The sequence below is a fragment of the Sparus aurata genome, chromosome 7 (assembly GCF_900880675.1).
Source record: "Sparus aurata chromosome 7, fSpaAur1.1, whole genome shotgun sequence".
Classification (NCBI taxonomy): Eukaryota; Metazoa; Chordata; class Actinopteri; order Spariformes; family Sparidae; genus Sparus; species Sparus aurata.
In genome coordinates, this window is record NC_044193.1 from 33788250 (window position 1) to 33812723 (window position 24474).

Here is a 24474-nt window from a genome sequence, read left to right on the forward strand (position 1 = left end):
TATACCTTCATAGGCAGGTTCACAATGCATGAGGCTGTGCTTTAATGCAGAGACTGCTTTGAGTCTTTTAAAGGTTTCGTTATTCTTGCCCCCTCCGGTTGGCTTTAAGTATGTCTGTCTTATTGACTGGAATGAAAATATAGTAAAACCCACATCTGACATGACTTACTCTAAACCAAGCCAAAACCAAAATCACCAATGAACTGGGCAGTTTTCTTTGTTTAGGTGACATTGAGATGTGAATGCATGTAAAGGACTGTACAATTGACAAGGCACAGAGACATCCTTGTGTTAGATCCCGTGTTTACCCCTGTTCAGGAGGTACTGGACCAGCTCTCCGTCTAAAGGGTAAGTTCCCTAAACCTACAAGGTGTTGCTCTAATAGGAATTTAACTACGGACTGCTGAAGCTGGTGGCAAGGAGACTTGCCTAGCTTCTCACTTCCTATATCCAAACATCTATCCTGTGTCCTCTGGTATAGCAGCTGATGTGAATAACCCATGAGTCAGATACAGTCACCAACCACACCTGTCAACGGCAGCTCTCCCCTTAACGATCTGGACACTTGGTATGGTGCTAGGATATGCTTAGGTGCTAGGAATAAGCCCTAAGGGTCTGTTAATTTAGTTGGTTATAGTAACCTTTAAGAACCTTTAAGATATTTGGCACAATTATCACTGAGAGCTACTTAGATGTAGTAGAGAATGAGAGGTCTCTGTTGTAACTCATGACCCTGCCTAAGGTCCCCAAGTTCCCTCAAAGTTCCAACTCCATGCCAGCAATGTGAGCAAAAGAGACTTCAAGATCCAAATTCTAATCCACAGTTGGAAAATGGTTAGTCCTCCTTGTACTCTGTTATCCATGGATAACTGTGAATCTCTTGAAGTTCCCTCTGCGATGATTTCTTAATCACTGTTAAGAAATGAGAAATAAGCCCATCACATTGCCATCACAGGACTAGGTATAATGTCCTTTTACTTGCCGATGGTCTATGGCAGGTGTGTAGGGACTGCAACTGTTTTGACACTCGGAAAACAGGAGGTGCAATGCTATTATTGCATTATAGTGCAATCCATTGATCCTGGGAAGAAAACGTAGAGTCAGGTAGGCTTAATTATGTAGTGCTTGATTTATCCCCTGAATGATTGTTAATTAAGTCAACAAGATCAACGTGATGGATTGGTTACTTCTTGATAAGCAACAGCTGGAGCATATTTTTAGGAATTGCACTGATTTATCGGCCCAAGATGATGCTTGGTTTTAATCCAATTCACATTGCCATTAGCCATCCTCTTGGAACTCCGTGTTGAACTGGGCTTGTAAGGGTAAGGGGAACAGCAGAGAATCACGCCTTACCAGTCCCAAGTCCTTACCACAACGAGAGCTTTCCAAAGGGAGCTGGCTGACTATTGGGCATCTCCCGGTCCTCCATGAGCCATGACAGGCCAGCACAATGGGATGGCATTGTCAGGACTTAACCTCAGGCTTGGATTCAGGTGCAGGTGTACCATAATAGGCATGCAGAGGCAGAGCCAAAAGGCAGGCAATGGTCAGACGCCTAAGCTCACCAAACACAAAGGCAAACTATAAGGAATGGACTGGAATGCTGTCACAGGGGAACAAGGCATACTGGCACAGAGGGAAGGGAACGCAGAGACTGAATACTCTCCAAATACTACTAATACATGAGAGGGAGACAATGAGAACTGTGTTTATTTAGGATTTATAAAAATAAAAATGAATAATTTGAAAGGAGAATTGCAGTCCTCAAAGGAAACTGGAGAAAATGACCTCTAATCTATTATATATGAAGAGTTAATTTTTAAAAACAAAAAGCCATACTTGAAATGAATACATGAATATCTGTTTAATGAATGACTACCTGAAGTGCACACACACAAAGTGTGTGCAAAATTTAATTGCTTTAGTTGCCCAATACACAGACCCTTCCAGTTAGGTCAATGAGTCCACAATGTACACTGAAAAGCTTACAGTCTGTACTAAAAAGTTTCTTCCTCTTTCTTTTTCTCGGCTGGCACAATATGACAGGTTTTTTGGAGGGAACAAAAGAGTTTTCCTAAATGTTTAAGCATCCTTTATCAATGACTGTATAATGATCTTGTGCTTGGGTCACTATGTGGGTAGCACTTGCGGAAAAAACATGATTTTTAAAATCAAAAGGTTCATATCCTGGGGAAAATGTACAGTAGGCTGTCTATTATAAGACATTGTGTGAGCAGCAGTGACATTTTGGTGATACTAAAGGATAGCTCAGATGTCATCAATGTCATGAGAAATTACTGTCATGGATAATCAGAGCAGGTGTCATGGTGATCTGAGATGTGGGTGTTGATATATCTTGCTCTGTACCAAATTGTTGAATAGAAAAAACATGCTGAAAATCTTCTTCTCTATGTTTGCAGGTGATGAGCATTCTGAGTAACCCCAGCGGTGTTTCTTCACAGCCACAGCACGACTTCTCCATATCACCACTCCATAGTGCCCTGGACTCCTCTCCATCCAATGCCATCTCAGCGAGCTGCAGCCAGCGATCAGCTGAGTCTTCCATTAAGACGGTGGACAGCCTTCCGTCATCGCAGTCCTACTGCCCCCCTACATACAGCACCACCAGCTACAGCATGGATCCCACTGTGGCTGCTGCCGGTTACCAGTACAGTCAGTACGGCCAGAGTGAGTCCTGATAGTTAACACTAACCAATAATGGTAACATTTTGATAGAAGTGATATTTGTTTTAAGAGTCCCTGTCACAAACTTATTTATTTTTCTGACAATATTTGAGGTTAGAAAGAGGCAATGTTGTAACAAAATATTGATTCATATTTGACTACCCTTACAACCAATCAGAGTGAACATGTGACATGTGTCTTTTTAAATGAAGACTGGTGGTGCTCATAATATACAAAATCCTTGAAAAGACTCAAATTTGTGTTTATTTGTATAAGATGCCCAGCACCAGGCCAATAGGCTTTTGTGACATGTGATGCTGTATTGCAAAAGCCTGTTGGCATTCACCTTCACTGATGTTATTTCAATAGCATATTTATACTGAGACAGGGAGAAAAAGGAGCTTGCATGGAGGAAAGTGAGTGAGGAAGTTGGACTACCTGGAAATATGTCTTAGCACAACATGATTGATCCGGACTCCATCCAGGGAACCAACATTTTAAAAGTAGTTTGTTTGTCATCTAGCTGGACCGGACGAAGCCAGAATCCAGGCTTTTTACAAGGCAGCATTACGATGTTGTTATTTCGGCATCCTTTTGATCCATTTATTGCAGTCACATAACTGTTTTGGGTTCAAGTCAGAATAATTCAGTCAACATTGACTTGTTGGTTACAATATAATACAGTTACACCTATTAAGAAACTGCTACTCAATGGAGACAGATGGACAGGCGCTCCACAGCTGAACCTGTAATTGGTGTCTGGCCAGGAACTCCTGGCACTGGTCTGAGCCAACAGGTCATTGAACTGGGCACCAGCTGAAGAAGACAATGACATTCACAGAGCTGGGCGCACCAGCGCGAGTAATGCAAATGAAAATTAATAATTTTGTGATAAGACTTGCACATGTCTCACAAAGTGAATATCCTCTTTGTGTTTGGTCTGAATGCAACATTCAGATAACCCTGCGTTAAGAATATGCAGTGTGAGAAGCCCTTCTGAACAGGAGGAGAGCTGGACACATCTGCCAAAGCAAATACAATATAAGCTCAGCAGATTTCTGTTTCTCTAAACAGCTCTAAACTTGCTGTGTTGAGTCCTTCAAAGGAACAGACTTTTTGCATGAACATATCAAATGAATCAATGTATCTAGTTTTAATGTAACTGTACACAAATGCTGCGCACACACACACACACACACACACACACACACACACACACACACACAGTGAATGGGTGGCTGAGCCCAAGACTTTCTCAAATCCTTTCAGTGTGAGTGAACAGTGCAGGTTCAGTACCTTCACTGAATGTACCATATAGTAAATGTGAGCCTGCGAATCTTCCTCTTCTCTCATGTCTCGAAGTCGGTAGGAAGTAGTACAAAATGTTTATTTAAATAAGTTATACAATGTATGTCCTGTACATAATAGGATAGGACTTTAGCTTTTAACTTGCAAACAGTGTCTTTATCAGTGTCCAACCAAATTGTCTGTTCTCATTTCAATAGTTAGTGAGTTGAAGCAAACAAGCCATGTTTCAGTCCAATCATTTAGCACTGCATGATTCTGTGAATTTATGTTTTTTTTCTTGTCTTCAGTGGATTCAGCACACTAAAAAGAACCGCTTTGCCCACTACCATAACATAGCTCAAAGGGAATTTACAAGAGCCACAAGGAATGTTGTAGTGGGGATAATTAACTGGTGATTAATATATTGTAAGCTTTTATATAACTACACATTAATATTACATATTATACATATAATATTATTATATACATAATGGGATATTATTAATGAACAAAATACCTGACTATTGTAACACAAACAAAAAGTGTATGGTTTGTGTTCATTGACTTAAACCGCAGTGTACTATCAAATTAGTACGGGCTGCAACTTTTCTAACTGTGCATTTGGCTGTATTTACAACAGTATTACCAGCCATATTAAGATAGATCTCATAGAAATCCCACTGCTTGAGCTGCCTATGAGCTCCCCTTCTCTTGCACAAGAAGGTGCAGTCCTTTCTCAGTAAAAAAGGTGCTGAATACTTCATTATAAATCTTGCAATCAGTGTCTAGAGCTCTGCCGGAACCCCACCGTGACAAAAGATTGACCGTTACACTGCTTAACAGCTGTCCCTACTGGCTACCCAATCCAATCACCAGACAAGAACTTCAGTATTAGAGGATTCTGAAAAAAGTCTGGATTTATTTCAATTCCAACATTATTCTCACTTTCTATCTGAGCATGACAGCTATGGCATGATATTGTTTTACAGGAGATCATGGTTACAGTTAAAGAAGAAATGTGTAAGACAGAGCCAAAACCAAAAACTGAACTAACATTATCGAACAGAGCATGAAGAAACATCAGTGACGTACTATGGAACAGAGATGTCTACTGATGTAAGCATGCTTACCAGCAAGCCCAGACCTGTCTCTCGACACAACTTGTACCTCAAGAAGTGATAGTCCAATAGCCCCTTTAATTTTAGCTGGAAGATGTAAAAGCAGCAAAGTAAATGACAGAAACTCACAAAATGTCAAGTAAGTAAATATTTTTACAACTGTTTTTGCTGCCATTGAGTAAAATACAAATGCACAAACTTTGAATTCAAGTTTTTCTCTTCTACCGAACTAAGACGAGCATAATTGCCTCATTAACTCATCACAAAACACATTTCACTCAGACTAGAAAGAAACAATACATTTCATCAGAACGGTCTTTCTTAGTCAACCCACAATCACCTCATTACACAGAGTATGGGCCGGTGTCAACATAGTGTTTTTTCTGAGCAGCATTGTGTCTGTGTGTGTGTTTTTTAAAATGTATTCTTTAATATATCTATAATGAGAAGCGAGTGTATGCTGCTGCAAGCGACCGCCTAGAGTAGAAGTGCTGCACCTAGTTACTTTTTTCTGAGCATTCCACCTTTTTCGTACAGCTACTCAGAGCGCTTCTGGTTGAAAATGTCTCACCTTTTTAAAAAGGTGCTGGTGGTGTCATTGTTCTTTTACAGGTAGTAATTTACATGTTCACAGTGTTTTTGAGACTATAAAGGATCTTTCAGCTTTATTTCCTGTCAGTCATGATAACATTATACCCACCAAATTAAGAGTTTCCTTTAAACTGTCGATCACTGTCTGATAACCAATATGAGCATCAATGTTACAGCAATATGATCATTCAATGCAAACTCAATCAAAATCGGGAAGTTTTCCCAGTTCACATCATGGATTTTCTCGAAAAAGTTCAGGTTCAAACTTTTAATTCACAAGACCCCTGCAAAATCCTATAGCTGTACTCCAAATACTTTTTAAGTTTCACATTTTTGAAGTTTGGCCCTCTGAGCTAAATGTCAGAATTTTTGGGATTCCTTGTACGTGTTTTCCATCCAAGACATGAACTAGGAGGCCCTGGTAGAGTTGGCATGGAATTACCCAATAAGACTTACTTTATATTTTAGAAAACACTTCTTGAAAAAAATCTCTCTGATGCTATAATTGATCCTCTCTGAAGTGATGTTTGTACTTTAGCTGTGGCCCTTCACCCCACCTCTCCCTCCTGCAGACAGATTAGACACTTTACTTCAGACATTTGACTCTTCTCTTGTTCTATTGCAGGAAGCTCCTGACAGATTAAAGTACATACTGTCAAAATAGCTGAGGCATGTGAGTGTGTGTGCACCTGTGTTTGTGCATGTGTGTTAGTGTGTGTTATCAGATAGGCTCTATCTTGGAGGCAAGGGAAAGTCAGTGTGACTGCTCAACAGGGATTTAGGGTATAAACCTGGCTGACAGGGAAAACAGCTTCCTTTAGAGAGCCTCACTAAACCCTTGTGAAACACAAACACACACTCACACACAGACTGCTCCCCCACTAGCTGTCTGGGTGACTGGCACCTTGGCAGACAGACCTGCCCACAGATAGGTGCTCCTCTTTCTCTCATTCCTCAGTACAGAGTGACAGCTTCCTTTCTGTACAGGCTAGCATCCTAACTGACGTGTCTTACTTATCTCCCCCATAGCTACAACACACACTCATGCACACCCGAACACACCATGTCACTTCACATCTGCTGTCAACCCTCCTCTCTCCTGCCCTATAAAAGAGAAGTTATCACCTGCTGAACCAGGGAGGGGCAACATCCACCACTGTGAGAAAAATACGCAGCGCATTAACGCCATCTTCACGAGAAGCACAGTTTATCGAGAGACTACCTGCCTCTCTGTCTGTCTGTCTGTCTGTCTTTGAACACAAACTATTAACTTATTTTGTCTTCGTATTAAACACAGTGTTCTCTTGCTAGTCAGTATGGTTGGCTGCACTACAAACAATTCCATAATAATACAATATATGTTATAGTATAACTCAGGTGATATTCTTGTTTTTTCTTCAAATCTCATGTGCAGAGCCAAACCAACATTCAATGTATCTACTTACATGATTGTGTGAGACTCCAAGCCAAAAATATCTTCTTCCTCTATGCTGCAGGGCTCCACCTTTGCACCGGTTGGCATGTTCCTTCATATACATGTTAACACACGCACTGTAGTTTATTTTGACTCAGTCCCACACATATCATTCTGCTGTCACTCATATGCATTTGAGTAGCAAACAACCCACTGTTCTAGAAATTACATTTGTATACTACTAAGTTTTGCTGTTCTGCTAGATACTTGTTATCTGGGATTTCACATTTGTTATTGTCCAGAAAGTGTTTTATTTATGTACTGCACAGAATTGTTAGAGGGGTTACCAGGCTGGAACGTTGGTGTAAATTGTGCTTGATTGCCTGGAATTTCTGTATATAATTAGATATAGGCTGGATCAGGTAAAAAAGAATATAGCGGAACTACTGAAAAGGCAAACATGTTGTGCTTCATTTAACTGTTCCTGCTGTATCATGCCATATTCTTTTTCAAAAATGTTCTAATGGATTTCTTCTGAAATCTGAAAATTGGACTTCTGAAAATAACATCTAAGAAGAGGAAAAAAACATAAAACATGCAACCTAGAGTTCACAAATTTTTACCACAGTTGAAGACTTAGTTTTAGTTTTGACCCCTTTACTTATACAGAGATGGAGCAGGGACACCTACAGATATCATATAAAATTCGTCTGTATACAAACAAAAGCTACACAAAGATGATTTTATAATTTCCGCTTGGCCACATAAGGGCACACTACCAAATGTTCTGGTAGCTGATGTATATTAAGCCACATTCATCCAATTAAAATATAACTGTCTGAGAAACTGTGCTGTATGACCTTTTTATGTAAAGCCCACTTGCCTCACAAATCAATCACCAGACAAGGACTTCAGTATTGGACAATTCTGAAAAAAAGGGCGGATTAATTTCAATTTCAACATACGGTATCATTCTCCTGATAGTTTCTTCTAAAAATACAAGACCTAGATATTCTTATCAACAGTTATTGTCAAATCGATTACAAAGGAGCTAGCCTACTATAAAGCCACTGAGATGTCTGACCTGTGACCTGGTTGACACGCTTCGCTTCATTAGATTACCGTACGCTGTGTTGCGTTCCTCACAAAATCCACAGGCAGTTCATTATTTGCAGCACGACAATCTATGTATTTCTTCACAGTGCATAAACGTGAACAATGTCCATTTTCAGTTCCAGCAAAGATCAAACACTCCGCTTACAGCATACTAACTTTGTGCTATAGTGGTCAAAAACCCTTTGCCCCTTCCTGATTCCAACACCTGACATCAACAGAAACTTTTCCTAACTTTATACTTGAGCCCATAGACTGGTATTACAGTGACAGTTTTCAAACAGTAAATACCACCCATCAGGCTTTCAGCACATATTTAGTCCCTACACCAGTTTGTACACCAAAACAGTTTTTGCACAGTGCAGAATTAAGAAGTTATTTTGGAGACACTTTGAGACACTGACCAATGACTATTCAATAACTCTGCAGCCTGCTGTGGAGTCACAATATATAAATTACTGCATCATCAGCATACATTTGGCACCCAATAAGTAAGGGATAATAATGACCGCCGTTCTATACATTATCCCGCTTCTTACACGGTTACTTGCCAACACGAAAAAAAATTTGACACTGGGTCTTTTTACAATTTATTTGTTACCGTTCATAGTGTTTTTCAGCAGAGAAATATAGTTTGCCAAACCGACGCCATTTCTCTTCTCCCTCTTTGCTGCTTTTCTCTCTTTTTCTTCTCTTGACCGGTGACAACAACTCAGCGTTATGCCAAGAGTTGAAATCACCGTATTTTCCAAAAGTATAAAAGTTAATGTGAAACTCATCCATACTAGTGGCCTAGGAGTACGTTTTTTTTCCGTTATGAAGCAGGCTACAGATCAGCTGACGTCGCTTAGCGACTGAAGACGCTGGGGTGATAAGTGACCGGACTACTTGCGGAGCAAAGATTTTAGAGCACGGAGTGCTACGAAATACATGAATCAGAGGCAAAAAGGCCACTTTCCTTGACAACGGTCAAATATGCTTAGCAGCAGTCAATTATACGAAAATAATTGACCGCCCAACGTTGGGAAGGCCCATTCAAGTGAATGGAGAATTCTACAGCATTAAGAAGAGCTGTGTAATAAGAGGTTGGTAAGAGGTTGGGCTCCATCATTTATAAGAAAAAAAAGAGTAGTTCTAGAATGGAACTTTGTAGTATCATTAATTCTTACCCATACTCATGGGATTCCAAAAATGATTTAAACCAGCTGAGAGCCTGTTGACATATGTTGTTTAAAAATTTGCAGTCACATTGTCACAGTACTCACAGTGTCTCACAGTAGAAGAGGACTATCGGATGATTACTAACCTTGTCCTAACACCAACTTCTGTGTCCCCTGCAGCTGCTGTGGATTATCTGGCGAAGAACGTTAGCCTGTCCAGTCAGCGCAGGATGAAGCTGGCTGACCACTCAGCTGTACTGGGACTGCTGCAGGTTGAGACTGGCCAGGCCTACTAGTACTGACCTAACATATTAAACAACATGACACCTGGTCACCAGCACAACCCCCACCTCCTGCAATGATACAAATCTCCCAGAGAATGTGCGTGTGTCTGTGACATAGTTTGAGTATACGTCGGGCTGATATTTAGATTTTTCATACTTTATGTTCCTTTTCTCCAGGGTTTAAGAATGATGCATCTGTCTAAGCTTCAAACATTCCCCATTGGACTAATGAATCCACAACAAGCATTTCCACTGTTAGCGATGTGGTTAAGTGTTTCTTTTACATTTGGTGTTATTTAATGTTGCACTGTACACTGCATTAGTTGTCTACCTATAATTTATAGATATACATAATTACTATGTTAACCCTTATCCAATCAATTTAGAGTGAGTGTAACCTGTGACCTGCTATTGTAAATATATTTAACAATACCAGGGCAAGATGCTTCTTATTAAGCGATAACATTATGTCCTCACTACAGCAGAAATCTCAAAATGCATTCTGCATATGAGAATGACGAGCACATGATTTCAGGCTATTGTCAAATTTCTGTCTGTTGGTCAACAAACAACACAGTTATGCATTAAAGACATCCTTTAATGTTGCTTCAACACTGAAACATATTTCTTAATGACACTGAAGCATGTCTAAAATAGCAATAACATTATCCCCAGAGTATGAAGAATGATGATGTTTTTACAGAGACATCTATGTGCTGCGTTACAGCGATGTCTTCTGAAGTTAGCATGCTAACCAGCAAGCCCCAGCCCATCTATTCTACCACTTTAAACCCCAGGAGGTGATAGCCTCCGTAATTTCAGCGGGTATGCCAGCAGTGATTTCACAAGCTCTCTTAGCTTTTAATGTGGTAAGGAAATATCACTTCACAAAATATCATGAAATGTAAGACTTTGGTCTAAATAAATCCTCAATTTACTGAGTAAGATGTGAAAATGTTCCAGTACCACACACCTGTGCTTTATGTCCAACTCTCTGTCATTCCTATCATGCCTGTCCCATCCCCACCTAGTGTGTCTTCTCGTCCCCAGAGTCATAGTCCTGGTCAGAACTGCTGGAAATAACCTGTGCACTGTATCCTCTGTCTTCAAACTGACCTCTGCCCATCACAGAATCTGTTTTCAATCCCAGTCTGGTGTCCAGCCATGTTCACTCTAAGGCTGCTAAACCGGTTGAGCTGACCCCTGTTACCCATGGTGACTCGCCCCTTGAGCCCTGCTCTTGTTGTAGGCAAACTCTGGGGCATATGTAAAGATGTAATAATGGATATAACGTTATCTTATGATGCTATTTTACACAAGACTGCATTGCCTTTAATGATGTGATTTGACTTTAGATGCAATTGTTCACATTGAAAAGACCTCGTGTTCAGTCACAGCGCACCTTAGGTAAACACAACTCAGTTTCTCAGCCAAGTCACCTTGCATATTTTTCTCAATGAGTTGTTCTACAACTGCATGTAATTTGACTGAAGTTCGTGGATGCTAACTCAAATTTAAATGTGTAGTGCTTCTGACAAGATACAGCACAACCCAGTTGGCAGACTAAATGTCTGCAATGTTCATTTCTGTAAACCATGGATTTGTCTAAACTTAACATTTCTTTACAATGCAACTTTACATTTCTTTAGGTTAAATTCTATGTTGCGACAATTCGAGCCCAACTGATAACAAGATTGATATTAGGTATATCGGTCGATATACACAAGTTTTTTTTATTGATCACATTATCAAACTCTTCTGACAAAGATATCTAACAGAGGCAGGATATTTTACAGTTTACAAATAAACTTTATCGTTTGGTGGATAAGCAACACTGACAACTTTCCCTACTGGCTGCATGCCTCTGTGGCTGTTCGTTCACACACTTCAAACTCAATTCACACAAAACAGTGCCAACACAATGCGCTTTTTAACCCTAAAATGGCACTACTGTTAACATAGTTACACCACAACCTCTTATAGAGGCAAGTCTCTTAGTGTGACCAGTGTAAGAATGTTCTATAACAGTTCATGGTGAACACCCTGCAAACAGGTTTTGGGGAATCTTTTCCTTTTGTCCATATCAATGCACTGAAACAGTTAACTTTACAGGAAATGTATTAATTATGAATTTCACCAAGCATCCTTTTCTGCATTATAATCTCTTTAAAAAAGCACATCAGATATCTGCTATACGATATATGTCAGCCAGACTCTAGTGATAATGCTGTTTTTATGATTTGGTCAGGGTTAAGGCACAAAAACCACTTGGTTAGGGTTAGGTAAAGATTATATTTGGCTTAAAATACCTGTTTGGAGATGTTTTGACTTGTCTGGTTATATTATATAAATATATGACTTTGTCGACACAAATACAGCTGGAATTCCATAGTCTCCTTAAAGATATCCAATGTGTTAGGCCTACAAGTGTTAAAAGGCAGTCTTGCACTGTGGTCACAGCTTGACATCTTTCTTGGCTGAACTCCACCACCTTGCCCTCCACCTCAGGATTTGAAAGTCAGTTCATAAGTATGTACTGTGAAAGTGACATGTCAATATTGTACACAGCCTATGATACTTAAGTGAATATATCCGTGGTTTGCATAAATGTTAACTTCCAAACATTTTATCCTGCAACTGGGCTTTACAGTTCATAGTTGGAGGTCAAAGAAGCTCTTGACCGAGCAGCTGACATCCAGTGTAATGGCCATTCCCCTCTTGGTAGGAACCAAACATTTCACCAGGCAGCTTCTTACCAATCATTACAATTTTTCTTTCTTTCCTGTTGCCTTTTGTATTGTACTCCTTGAATAATCTATGGAAAACAATTTATTACCATGACAAACCCACAACACTATACATAATGACCATAATAATTTAGTCATTTCAATTGACCTAGACTACAGTGTTTAGTTTTAGAGTGGATAACACTTTATATTAAGGTCCTTGTAATAAGCATTAGGTAATAAGGCCCTTATAAGTCCTTATACATGTAAGATGAATGAATGCTTATGAACGGATCATTTAGATTATCAGACATAAATTACTATAAGAAAGTTCTTAACACTTCATAGACTGCTTAAGAATGTTAATTTAAAACCTTGAGTGTGGTGTACTGTGGTATACATGTTAAAAACCATCCTATAAGGACTAATGAGGATGTTATCACCTATTAACTGATGCTTATTATGCGTTATTACGTTCTTCATACTTTCTAAATGCACTCAACGAGAAAATATTTTGCTGTGTGGATCACGTTTCAATTCAATGGAATGTTCATATTGAGCATAATTGTAAAATGTGCTCATGTGTGTTTTCATGTCATAATCTGCCTATGACAACATGTTATGGTTGAGGATGGTTACAGATCAACCACATTTTGCTACAGTGCCTATGTGTTTGATCCTAAAGTTTATTCTCAGCTCACTGTTTATGTATAGTGTATCAGTAAATTAAGATACTGTAAATGATCAAATAATGGACTTTACTTACCTCAACTGCAGAGAGAACCAGGCCTTCATTTGACACAGAATTATATTAGAGACCGATTGTAATTTCCTTTAGGTATGTTTCATCATCTTTTAGTTAAAGCACAGCCCTGTCTTCTGATCTGCCCTTTCTTAGTTTGATGTTCACGCAAACTCAACGCTGAACAGCATTAACAATAGAAAAGGCTCAATAGGTTTTTAATTGGCTATTATTTGAATACTGGATTTCATTTGAGAATTTAAGATATATACATTTCTCGTGTATCTGATATTACCGTGTTATTGCTGTTCTCAGCACATCATGATTAATGTTTTTCTCGGACCATCAATGCAACAGACCAATCATGCTATTGTGATGCTGGTGAGCCGTGGCTCAAATTGCTGTGAGTTGGAGTGAGCTAGAAACATGAAACTTAGCACAATAACTGGAAATGATAGTTATTTGACTACCAAAGTATTTTGAGCCCAGGGGGGCACAAAGATTGCCCAATTTTTTGTACCTGAAAGCTTGGTGACGAAGTGTTCATAAATTTCACTGAAACCTGCTCATTGCTGCTTGTGGCTTTATTTTTGGCTGATTGGGCTTCTTGAGCATAAACTGCTTGAACCTGCCAAATAGCTGCCTGTGGCTATATTTCTGTGTTATTTTTGGTTAAGCTAGGTTTAGCTAGGTTTAGGAAAACATAGTTTGATTTAAAATAGACCCTTTCGCAATATCAAGGACATATTTCAAAGGATAACTAGCCCCATGTGCATATTTCTCCAGTATTTTTTGCATTCCACAGCACTTAAAACTTGGAAAGAAACAATAAGTGCAATGGAATGGTAACCTGAGTCAGAATTCCACGTCAGAAACTCCAGAAGGATTCACCAAATATGACTCCACCAACATAACCTCACATGACATTGCTGCAGAATGGCAGTTTACAGTGTAAAACAATTTACAATTCACTTTTTACTTGCATAGTATTTGTTTTGTGAAACGTGCTGTAACAACAACTTTGTAGTTTCTTTTTTAATTTCCATTCAATTGTTTTATGCCTGATACAAGTATTTGTCTCTCTTCAATCAGCTGCTTTAGTTGTTTTTAAAGTTCACAGATTTGCTTTAGAGTGTCGAAGTCACACCCCTTCTGAAGGACCCCATGAGATTTTATTTTCAGAAAAAATACGTATGGTAGTGAATGAAGAAACAAGAGAGACACATTTTTCTATCTCGTTTGAGTTATGCCATGAAGTAAACATATGATGTTTGTCAATTTAAAAGATAATTTTCCAAGTCAAGAAAGTTAAAGTTTGTCTTAAATAAAGTAAAATATCATCTATGTGTGAAACCGTTTAGTGAACTACATCAACAACAACAACATGGGTGCCACCTAAGCACAGAATAGGTACTAAAAAAAACAAAAATCCCAAGACATCTGGCCATATTGACAATTGCAGTTGTGTGAAATAAGAATTTGTCAGTTCTGTGAGCTGCTAATATAAAGGACCAACTCTAAAAGTTATGGGTTTTGGTGACCACTCAGTGAGACTAAAGACACTGTTGTTTGGTATGTAGTTATGATTATTTATTTTCAGTGTTATATTTCTCCCTTATAAGACAATTCATTACTTATCTAGATACATGGTCTACAATGCATTTTGGGAATGATTTGATACTATTCAATTGCAATTTCATAAGATTTGATTCGATCTGGTATGAGAAAATACAACCTGATACAATTGTTTTTTTCATGTAGACATTTTCATGTATTATAAATTAGAATAAGCCAATTCTAAAAAAGTGGCATTGCTTACATTCAAACAGATATATCAGACCAGTGAAGACCACAATGTCCTTACTATTATGTATCTCTTTATCTTAATCTGCTTATACCTCAATGTATTAAAAACACATCTGTTGTCTCATCCTGGATCTGAGGAACAACTATCCTGTTAGGGTCTCTCTGAGCTGGATCCCTTTGCATTGGACCTCTCTGAACTGGATGTCCCTGACTGTCTGTATTCTCTGCTTCCCAATAATCAGTGTATAAAACCACACCTATGATTAACAATGAGACAAATGTTTACTACTGATAACCAACTCAGAAATTTAGTTAACAGTGTGCACTGTGCAATGCTGTGGCATTACAAAATTGTTATTGGTCATTTTCAATGATGGTCCTGGAGCAGCATGAATGATGAGCTCTCCACAGCATCTACTGCACTGCTCAGAGGAAGGAACAACAATGCTACAAAGTGTGTTCTGTTCTTTGGTGGAAACCACTAAAGGGTTAATGGGCTGGAAGATAAACAGAATACAGAATCATTCCCCCGTCGCATCATTCCATACATAAAAAGCACTTGAACAATCAAAATATGCTCCTGCATTATTAAAGTTTCTTTTTTCACTCTATGTTCTGTACTTTGAAGACATTCCAGAGAGACGCTCAGTATTTTATACTCGGTTTATGAGACCATCCTGAGATGGTACCATGAAATGAAGCAGAACTGAGTTAATTTCCTTTCCCACTGGATGCCAGCGTCACTGTACCTATAGTAAAGGCAATAATCACCGCCTACTACAGAGAATTTTATATCTCTTCACCTCCACAAGAGCCATGGACAATAATAGATGCTGGCTGTGTTAAACTCTTGTGTATATTATTTTTCTTAGTGACAATAAAACCAAGGAGAGCATTAGGGATCAAATGTACAAATATGCTCATTCAGCCACATCCCTTTCTGTTTACCTCTTGGTCCTGCTTGTTTTGTTTTTGCTTTCTTTTTGGCATGTGTGTATGTCGCCATAGAATAATTTATTCTACCTGTAGGAAGTATTAGACTAGTGAGAAATTTGTATTGGCATTTACTCCCCTCAGCCTCTTGTTGTGTCAACTGTAAAACTGGCGTAAATGTTCATTAAAGCTCTACAACTGGACCAAGACCACAGACTTGTGCTGGCTTCCTGCTCTTCATAAACAAACAAAGGTTGTTGTGTGTAAGCAATAAAATGGAAGAGGGAGAACAATCATTCAGTTCAGCATGTTAGAGATCTTAAACTGAGATATGAAGCACAATACATTCTTTTTTTTCCCCTTACATCACCTTATTCAAGACCAGAGTTCTGAAACAATGGATAGAAGACAGATGTAAATCATTATCATTTGGCCCTAGTAGTGACACGGATAAAACTACAGGTAAAATTAGTATTTACAGGTAACAGAACAAATTGTATTCATTCATTCTATTGTTGTGCTAGTTGTTGATAATAAAGTTAATTAGTTAATGTAAAGTAAAAACAAGATGCAGAGTCTTGAACAAGCCTAGTTTATGTATAAGTTCTACAAACCACTTCTTATAAAATAAAATAAAAAATCAATTCTCTTACCTGAGGACACTGACATGACAGGAGGATTTTGTTCACACTTGAGAGATACAAACAGGGAATGTTGCCTTGATGTATATTTGGCAGTCTATGTAATGAGGAGATGTGGAATTTGTAATTTCCTCGCAAATAAATACATCTGTTTACCTTGTCAGGGTCGCCCAAGTCTACCTTAATGTGTGTTAATTGTGGTGGCTAACATGTTTTTTGCTTAGTTTTTTGTCATAAATTAAAGCACCTTAAGGGTTCAGTCTTATCAGGAGCCTATCATAAGTGCACAGGTTATTAATATGGACTGTTGTTATCATTTTTATTTTTAACCAAATGTGATGAATGCGACTCACCACTTTTCCACCTGCAAAGGTAGTTTTATTTTGGTACTTTTCTTGTGGGACATTTTCTTCCAATGGACAAGTAACATTGAGGGTTGAACATTTGAACTGAGGGGAACTTAAGGAGGTAATGTGAAGTTTTTTGCCAAATGTCTGTTGTTTGTATTTGAGTGTGCCTACCTTCCTTTGTTTGGTGTGTGCATCCAGGTCAGACGTAATTTAATTTGTTTTCTATTAATATATGGTGATAAACTCAACCAACTGTGTCTTTTCATCACTAAATAATTTATGTCAAGGTTATCATAGGTATAGGGGAGAGATTTGCTGTTTATTTCAGTGGTTTAATCATATTTGCAGTCAGCCAGCAGTTTCCATCCGTTCCCTTAAAATTTGCGTTTGTACTTTTCTTTAGAGTTGATAGTTGAGGGAGATTGTTACAACCTCTTTCTCTTTACCTGTAGAAGACCATCTGTGGTTGAAATAAATAGATTAGTCAGATTCACATCAAATAAAAGACAGTAGTATGCTTGGTATTTTTTCTTTTTTTCTTTCTTAAGTTACTCATGACTCATTGTTTTTCAATGAGGACTTTGTTACACTACTTTAAAGCTCCTGTTTGTAAGATGGTAAAACTGACGCTTTGGGTTTCCCAACTCGTCAGATACTGACGCTTTCAGATGGTGGCCGACCCGACCTACAATCCTAAAGCGTCAGTATCTGACGAGTTGGGAAAGCCAAAGCGTCAGTTTTAACATCTTACAAACAGGAGCTTTAAGTAGTTATTTTAATCACTTCTACATGAGTATACTTGTTTTTGCAATTTTTAGACTTTTACTCTAGTACTTTTCAAATGCGTGACTTTTACTTTTACTGAAGTAATACTTTCAAGGGATATCCTTACATGAACTCAAGTATAGGTAACACTTTTAGGTACTTTTTACACTTTGTTTATGTCCTGTTCTCTTTAGGCTATATGTATTTTATTCTTGCTGTTGTTCCTTAAAATTCCTGGCTTTAAACTATTGCTGTTCATGCCCCTCGGCTATGGAACTCCCTGCCTGGAGATCTCAGGCAGGCTAACTCAGTATCCTCTTTTAAATCCCTTCTTACAACTCACTTTTATCTAATGGCTTTTTCTTAATTGTTGGTTTTGTTGTAATTGTTCAAATTATTTTATATGTTATATCTTTTGTATGGATTTTTAACTCAAATTATCTGTTTTATTGTAAAGCACTTTGTAACTTGCTATATAAATAGAGTTATTATTATTATCTGGTTCGACTCCCGGCCTGGGTCCCTTTGCTGCGTCTCACTCCCCCTCTCTCTCCCTGTTTCCTGTCATATCTTCAGCTGATCTATCAATAAAAGGCCAAAAAAAAATTAAATAAAATGTTTTAAACTCAAACAGTACCCAGTGAGTGCATACCGGGATTTCAACATTGATTGATATGAAAACTGGGTGATTTCTGGTCTGAACGTATAGGTTATCTTTTTAGCTGTCTAGTTTGTGGTTACGTAGTATCGCCATGTCACAAATCAGTGAGTCAAACCTTTGTGTAAAAACATAATTACGATGAAAGAGGCACTTTTAAGATTTACCGTAGTTTCGTTTTCGAGCAAGCTCATTTTCAGTGGAGTGCTGGGGCACTCTTACGATAGCATCAAAATCACTATTTTTAAAACACTAAGAAGGCTCGACACCAGTGGCGTGCACAGACTTTTTGAAGGGCAGGGGCGAAAAGAAAAAAAAGGGCACATACAGCGTGTTCTCGCTACTGAAGAGGGCACTAAGTTCCGTGTGTTGCCTAGGGCACTTTAGACATGTTTATATGTTATACAAATGGCATATTATATAGCCTTAAAACAGACTAACTAGACAGACTACTCAAGTTAATTAGTAGTTAGGATCAGCATCCATGAGAACTGTGTAGATTCAACATTGGACTGTGAAGAACACACAGAGACATGGATGTATGAAGGAAATAAAACCCTAGGGGCCTGGGGGTCCTCCCCCAGAACATTTTCAATTAAGTAGTTGCCATTTCCTGTATTCTAGTGCATTTTAACACCACATTAGCACCAGATAATCCAAACTGGTTCTGTGAGATATAGTTCTGGCTCAATATAGATCATTATGTTATAGTGTTTCTTGGTCTTAATAGTCTTCTGGAGTTTAGTGTTTTCTTCACCCAATAGGGCTCTGTGATAAAAACACAGGGAACAATACACATTTAAAATATTTATTTGACACCTCAAAAGAAACAAACTATGATGAAGCATGGACATACAGTGGCTTGCAAAAGTATTCACCCCCCTTGAACTTTTCCACATTTTGTCATATTACAACTACAAATGTAAATGTATTTTAATGGGGTTTTATGTGATAGCAACACAAAGTGGTGCATAATTGTGAAGTGGAAGGAAAATGATACTTGGTTTTTAAACATTTTTAAAAATAAAAAACATAAAAGTGTGGTGTGCAAAAGTATTCACCCCCCTGAGTCAATACTTTGTAGAACCACCTGTCCCTGCAATGACAGCTGCAAGTCTTTCGGGGTAAGTCTCTACCAGCGATGCACATATAGAGAATGAAATATTTGCCCATTCCTTCTTGCAAAATAGCTCAAGTTTAGTCTGATTGGATGGAGAGTGTCTGTGAACAGCAATTTTCAAGTCTTGCCAAAGATTCTCACTTGGATTTAGGTCTGGACTTTGACTGGGCCATTCTAACACATGAATATTCTTTGATCTAAACTATTCCATTGTAGCTCTGGCTGTATGTTTAGGCTCGTTGTCCTGCTGGAAGGTGAACCTCCGCCCCAGTCTCAAGTCTTTTGCAGACTCTAACAGGTTTTCTTCCAAGAATGTCCTGTATTTGGCTCCATCCATCTTCCCATTCCATGGATTGAACAGTGCTCTGTGAGATGTTCAAAGCTTGGGATATTTTTTCATATCCTAGTCATGCTTTAAACTTCTCCACAACTTTATCCCTGACCTGTCTGGTGTGTTCCTTGGGCTTTATGATGCTGTTTGTTTACTAATGTTCTCCAGCAAACCTCTGAGGCCTTCACAGAACAGCTGTATTACACTGAGATTAGATTACACACAAGTGGACTCCATTTACTAATTAGGTGACTTCTGAAGGCAATTGGTTGCACTGGATTTTATTTAAAGGAGAACTTCGGTCGATTTAAACATGCAGCTTCATTGCTCAAGCTACCCTTGACTTGCGAGTACCGAAGACGCGAACAATTGGTCCAGCCATTACAGAGCTCCGTGAACGGAGATGTAGCATTGAACGCTAACAGCATGGGGTAAGAACTTCACACTGTGTTTTAAGCATCTTAACATGCTCCACATCTCACACTAAAAGTTATGCAACATCAGCAGACACCTTAGCACACAGCACTGTAGCGTGTATGACTCAAAATGAATTAAAAAGTAGTTAAAACAGTGTGTTTGTGCAAGCAGCTACTTACCTGTTTGTTGACATCCGTGTGTTCCGGTAGCTAGACCAAACTAGCATATCCATGGAGTGTGCACTTAACAGGCTAAACAGGCTATTGTAAGGCTCATGGCTCATGACAGGCTGTAACATGGACATGTACATTATGAACATAAACACGAAAATGCTGGAATACGTTTCAGTCTCCGCCAGTGTGGGAGTAAATGCACGCTCGACGGATTAACTAGTTTGGTCTAGCTACCGGAAGACACGGATGTCAACAAACAGGTAAGTAGCTGCTTGCACAAACACAGTTTTAACTACTTTTTTATTCAGTTTGAGTCATACACGCTACAGTGCTGTGTGCTAAGGTGTCTGCTGATGTTGCATAACTTCTGGTGTGAGATGTGGAGCATGTTAAGATGCTTAAAACACAGTGTGAAGTTCTGACCCCATGCTGTTAGCGTTCAATGCTACATCTCCGTTCACGGAGCTCTGTAATGGTTGGACCAAATTTGTTCGCGTCTTCGGTACTGGCTAGTCAAGGGTAGCTTGAGCAATGAAGCTGCATGTTTAAATCGACCGAAGTTCTCCTTTAAGTGTATCAGAGTAGAGTGGGGTGAATACTTTTACACACCACACTTTTCAGTTTTCTATTTTTTTAAATGTTTGAAAACCTTGTATCATTTTCCTTCCACTTCACAATTATGCACCACTCTGTGTTGGTTTATCACATGAAATCCCATTAAAACACAATTACGTTTGTGGTTGTAATGTGACAAAATGTGGAAAAGTTCAAGGGGGGTGAATACCTTTGCAAGCCACTGTGTACTGTGCACTTAAAAAGGCATTTTAAAGAAAAGCATTTTTTAAAATCAAAATAGAATTACAGCTGCAAGCATCGTTGAACGGGCCCTCGCAGTCCACGCGCATCGGGGCATGCTGCTGTCGATGCATGCTGCCGTCGGGGCATGCTCAAGCAACACCTTCCCCTGAGGAAGTCGTTGCTTTATAATTCGGTGGCCTGCTATTGCCGGTGTGAAATAATATACGCTGAAGTCAGAAAAAATGTGTGAACTGCTGCATGATTCCCCGGACAAAGACTGAGCCGATGGTCCGCCTCTGGAGCTGGCTGAAGAGAATGTGTACATGAGGCATGATGCAATGAAATAGTTTCAGGAAGAAGCTGAAAGTATCATCCTCCAGTAGCCTCACAATCCTTCCAGCTTCTCGCACAGTGGTAGGCTCAAACCCCCCTGATGGTTTCATAACACTGGATGATGTCACCTTTGTGCTAAAACAGTGTTCACTGCACAGATATGGAAGTTCCATCTTACTCTGTTTGCTCTTGGGAGTCTGTGTGCCACCACTCTCTCACACACACTGGTTCTCTTTAAAAAATCCAGAGAATCCAGCCAGGTCAGAGAAGAACTGATTAACTGATGGGATGTGAGATGTCACTTGCTGCATGATGAAAGCTGAAAAGGAGGAAATTGCAGCTCATGGGGGAGTTGCTGTTGTGCTCGTCCCTCTGGGGCTTCAACAGCCAAAAGTGTAAGTCCTACATCTGAAATAAGACCATCAGCTAAAAGCCAACAAGTTTCCTACATGTCTATGTATATATTGTCTATGTGAATTGAAAGATGTGGGATCCAAATCAAGCTGAAAAGAACTTTTTCTCCAGTTCTTCCAGCTGCTCTCCACTGTAGCTATGATTTCACACATTCCAGTTCACGCAATACCAGTGTTGGGAATAACGGCATTAGAATAAACGGCGTTACTAACAGCGTTACTTTTTTTCAGTAACGGGTCATCTAACCAATTACTATTTCCATCGTTACAACGCCGTTACCGTTACGACTATTAAATGTGGCGCGTGATAAACTGAAGCTGATTGAAGCTGTTGTCATCCGACTCGGCTCTCAGCCACCGGAGCTGCAGAGCTGTATTTTTTTTCCTCCGGTGAGGGAGGAGGGAGGGGCGAGACACAGCTTCACAAAAACTTGTGACACAGACTGAACTGAATGCAATGATAGACAGGTATGTTGTTGAGAACTTGCTCCCGTTATCAACAGTTGACTCACACTCCTTCAGAGCACTCATTGGCAAAATGTTGGGGAGAGCAGGTGCCGGTCCGCCATGCAGAAATACATTTTCTAAATACATATGTAGATGCCAAGTAGCTAAAATGACTGCCGAGCTCAAAAGGGGGAAGAAATAAAATTAACGCAATAGTTATTTTCCTGGTAACTAATTACTTTTATAGTGGACTAATTCGGTTACTAACTCAGTTACTTTTTGGGAGAAGTAACTAGTAACTATTACTAATTACTTTTTAAAAGTAACGTGCCCAACACTGCGCAATACACACCCATTCTTAAATCAGACGACAGCCTACAAATCCTTAAAACTAAAACTGTGATGATTTGAAAACCATAAAAGATTTTTTAAAATTGCTAGCTCAATGTCTAGCTCAACATATGAGGGACAAGGAGAGGTTGAAGGTTGATGAGTTTTGAAGAGGACTTGAAGATTTCCCCATTTAATCCCATTGACACTAATTAGACTGCGACCAGAGCGCCATCTATTGGCCGATTTGCACCAAATTTTACACAAAGCCTCATCAGGCCATACCACACAATGATGAACATTTATGTGATAATCAGAAAGCATTTTGTAAAGATATGCAAGATTGTCTGTTTTCAACACAATATGCAGGAATTTGTCATTTTATATTTCGGGCAGTTTATGGACTATCAAAATTCTTTTGATAACTTCTGTCAGGAGGGTCTACAGATGCTACATGCAAAGTTTGGTGCAAATTGGTCAAATCGTCTAGGAGGAGTTCGAAAAAGTAGGTTTTTCATTGTTTGCAATTTTGCTTATGGAAAGTTACTGCAAAAGTGGGCGTGGCCTACACAAAACAATTCAGCTGAATTCAGGGAACACATGTATGAACACAGGTATGAGGATTAATAATGTGGAACATATTAAGTGGGAGTTATGAACGAAGAACGAATTGATCTGTTTTAGTGATTTTGTATTGAGGGGGAGGATCTTATATAAGCCCTTTGGGTTTCTTTTCCTCTCCTGCACAATTATTTGTCTTTGTATTATTAAACAGAATTCTTGTTTTATCATTGTGCATATAAATAAATAAAAAAAATAAAATAAAAGGCTTTTGCATTGAAAATAGCGCCACCTGCTGGTGATTTTTGGTGTGTGGTTTACAGGGGCCATTCTGAAGCACCTCTATGAATTTCATTTCCATAAGTGTTATGGTGTGGGCACAGGGCCAAATATACAATTAAACTGACACCAGAGCGCCACCTAGTGGCGGATCGGTAAACCCTTCGTCAGATGTCCTCAGGAGGGCACTGACAATAAATCTACTAAGTTTCGTCTTAATCCGATGAACCATTGTGGAGATATAAAATACATCAATTTAAAGAGCGCCACCTTGTGGTCATCGCCTAAAATTTTGCACAGGGCCTCAGGGGCTCATGGGGAAGTAGTATCTTGAGTTTCATGTCATTAGACCACACCAATGTGGAGATATGCAACACTTGCTGTTTGTAACCAAATCTGCAGGAAGTTGTTATTTAATAACTTGAGTATTGTGTGGCATATCAAAATTCCTTTAATAAATTTTTGTCAGGAGGGTCCACAGATGCTGTGTGCCAAGTTTCGTGCAAATCGGTGAAATCGCCTGGGAGGAGTTTGAAAAAGTAGGTTTTCGACATTTTGCGACGTAGCGGAAAAAAAGGGGAGGCGGAAATGGGCGTGGCCTATACCAAGAGATTCAGCACAATTCACTGAACGTGAATATAAGGTTTTTGAATGTGCGACAAAGTATATGGGAGTTATTAACCAAAACGCACTTTCCTTAATAACAGCGCCACCTAGTGGTGGAAATTCAGGACGACAATATGTTATAAAATTTTTCGCCAGGTGTGACTTATATTCCAAGTTTGGTGAGTTTTGGGGTATGTTCAGGCAGTGAAAAATGCGATCATTTTGTGAGAAGAAAAATAATAATAAAAATCATTTCAATTACAATAGGGTCCTTGCAGGTTCCCTGCTCGGGCCCTAATAAAAAATCCCAAATGCTTAGCCTGGCGGGGGGTCAACTTAAACCTGGTGGAAACCCTGATATGCAATGCTAACCCCACTTTTAATTCATAC

At 39.1% G+C, this 24474-nt stretch overlaps 1 protein-coding gene across 4 annotated transcripts in view; it reads left to right on the forward strand.

Annotated features, from left to right (window-relative positions):
- LOC115585547 (paired box protein Pax-7) overlaps positions 1–16664 on the forward strand; it is an 87796-nt gene extending 71132 nt beyond the window's left edge. For 3 of the 4 annotated variants that reach the window (XM_030424001.1, XM_030424002.1, XM_030424004.1), the window contains exons 8-9: positions 2424–2691; positions 9552–16664. In XM_030424001.1, the coding sequence (XP_030279861.1) occupies positions 2424–2691; positions 9552–9667 (384 nt within the window). In that variant the 3' untranslated portion in view covers positions 9668–16664. The remainder of the gene's footprint in view (positions 1–2423; positions 2692–9551) is intronic. The other variant, XM_030424003.1, reaches the window with a different exon arrangement.
- Positions 16665–24474: the final 7810 nt, after the last annotated feature.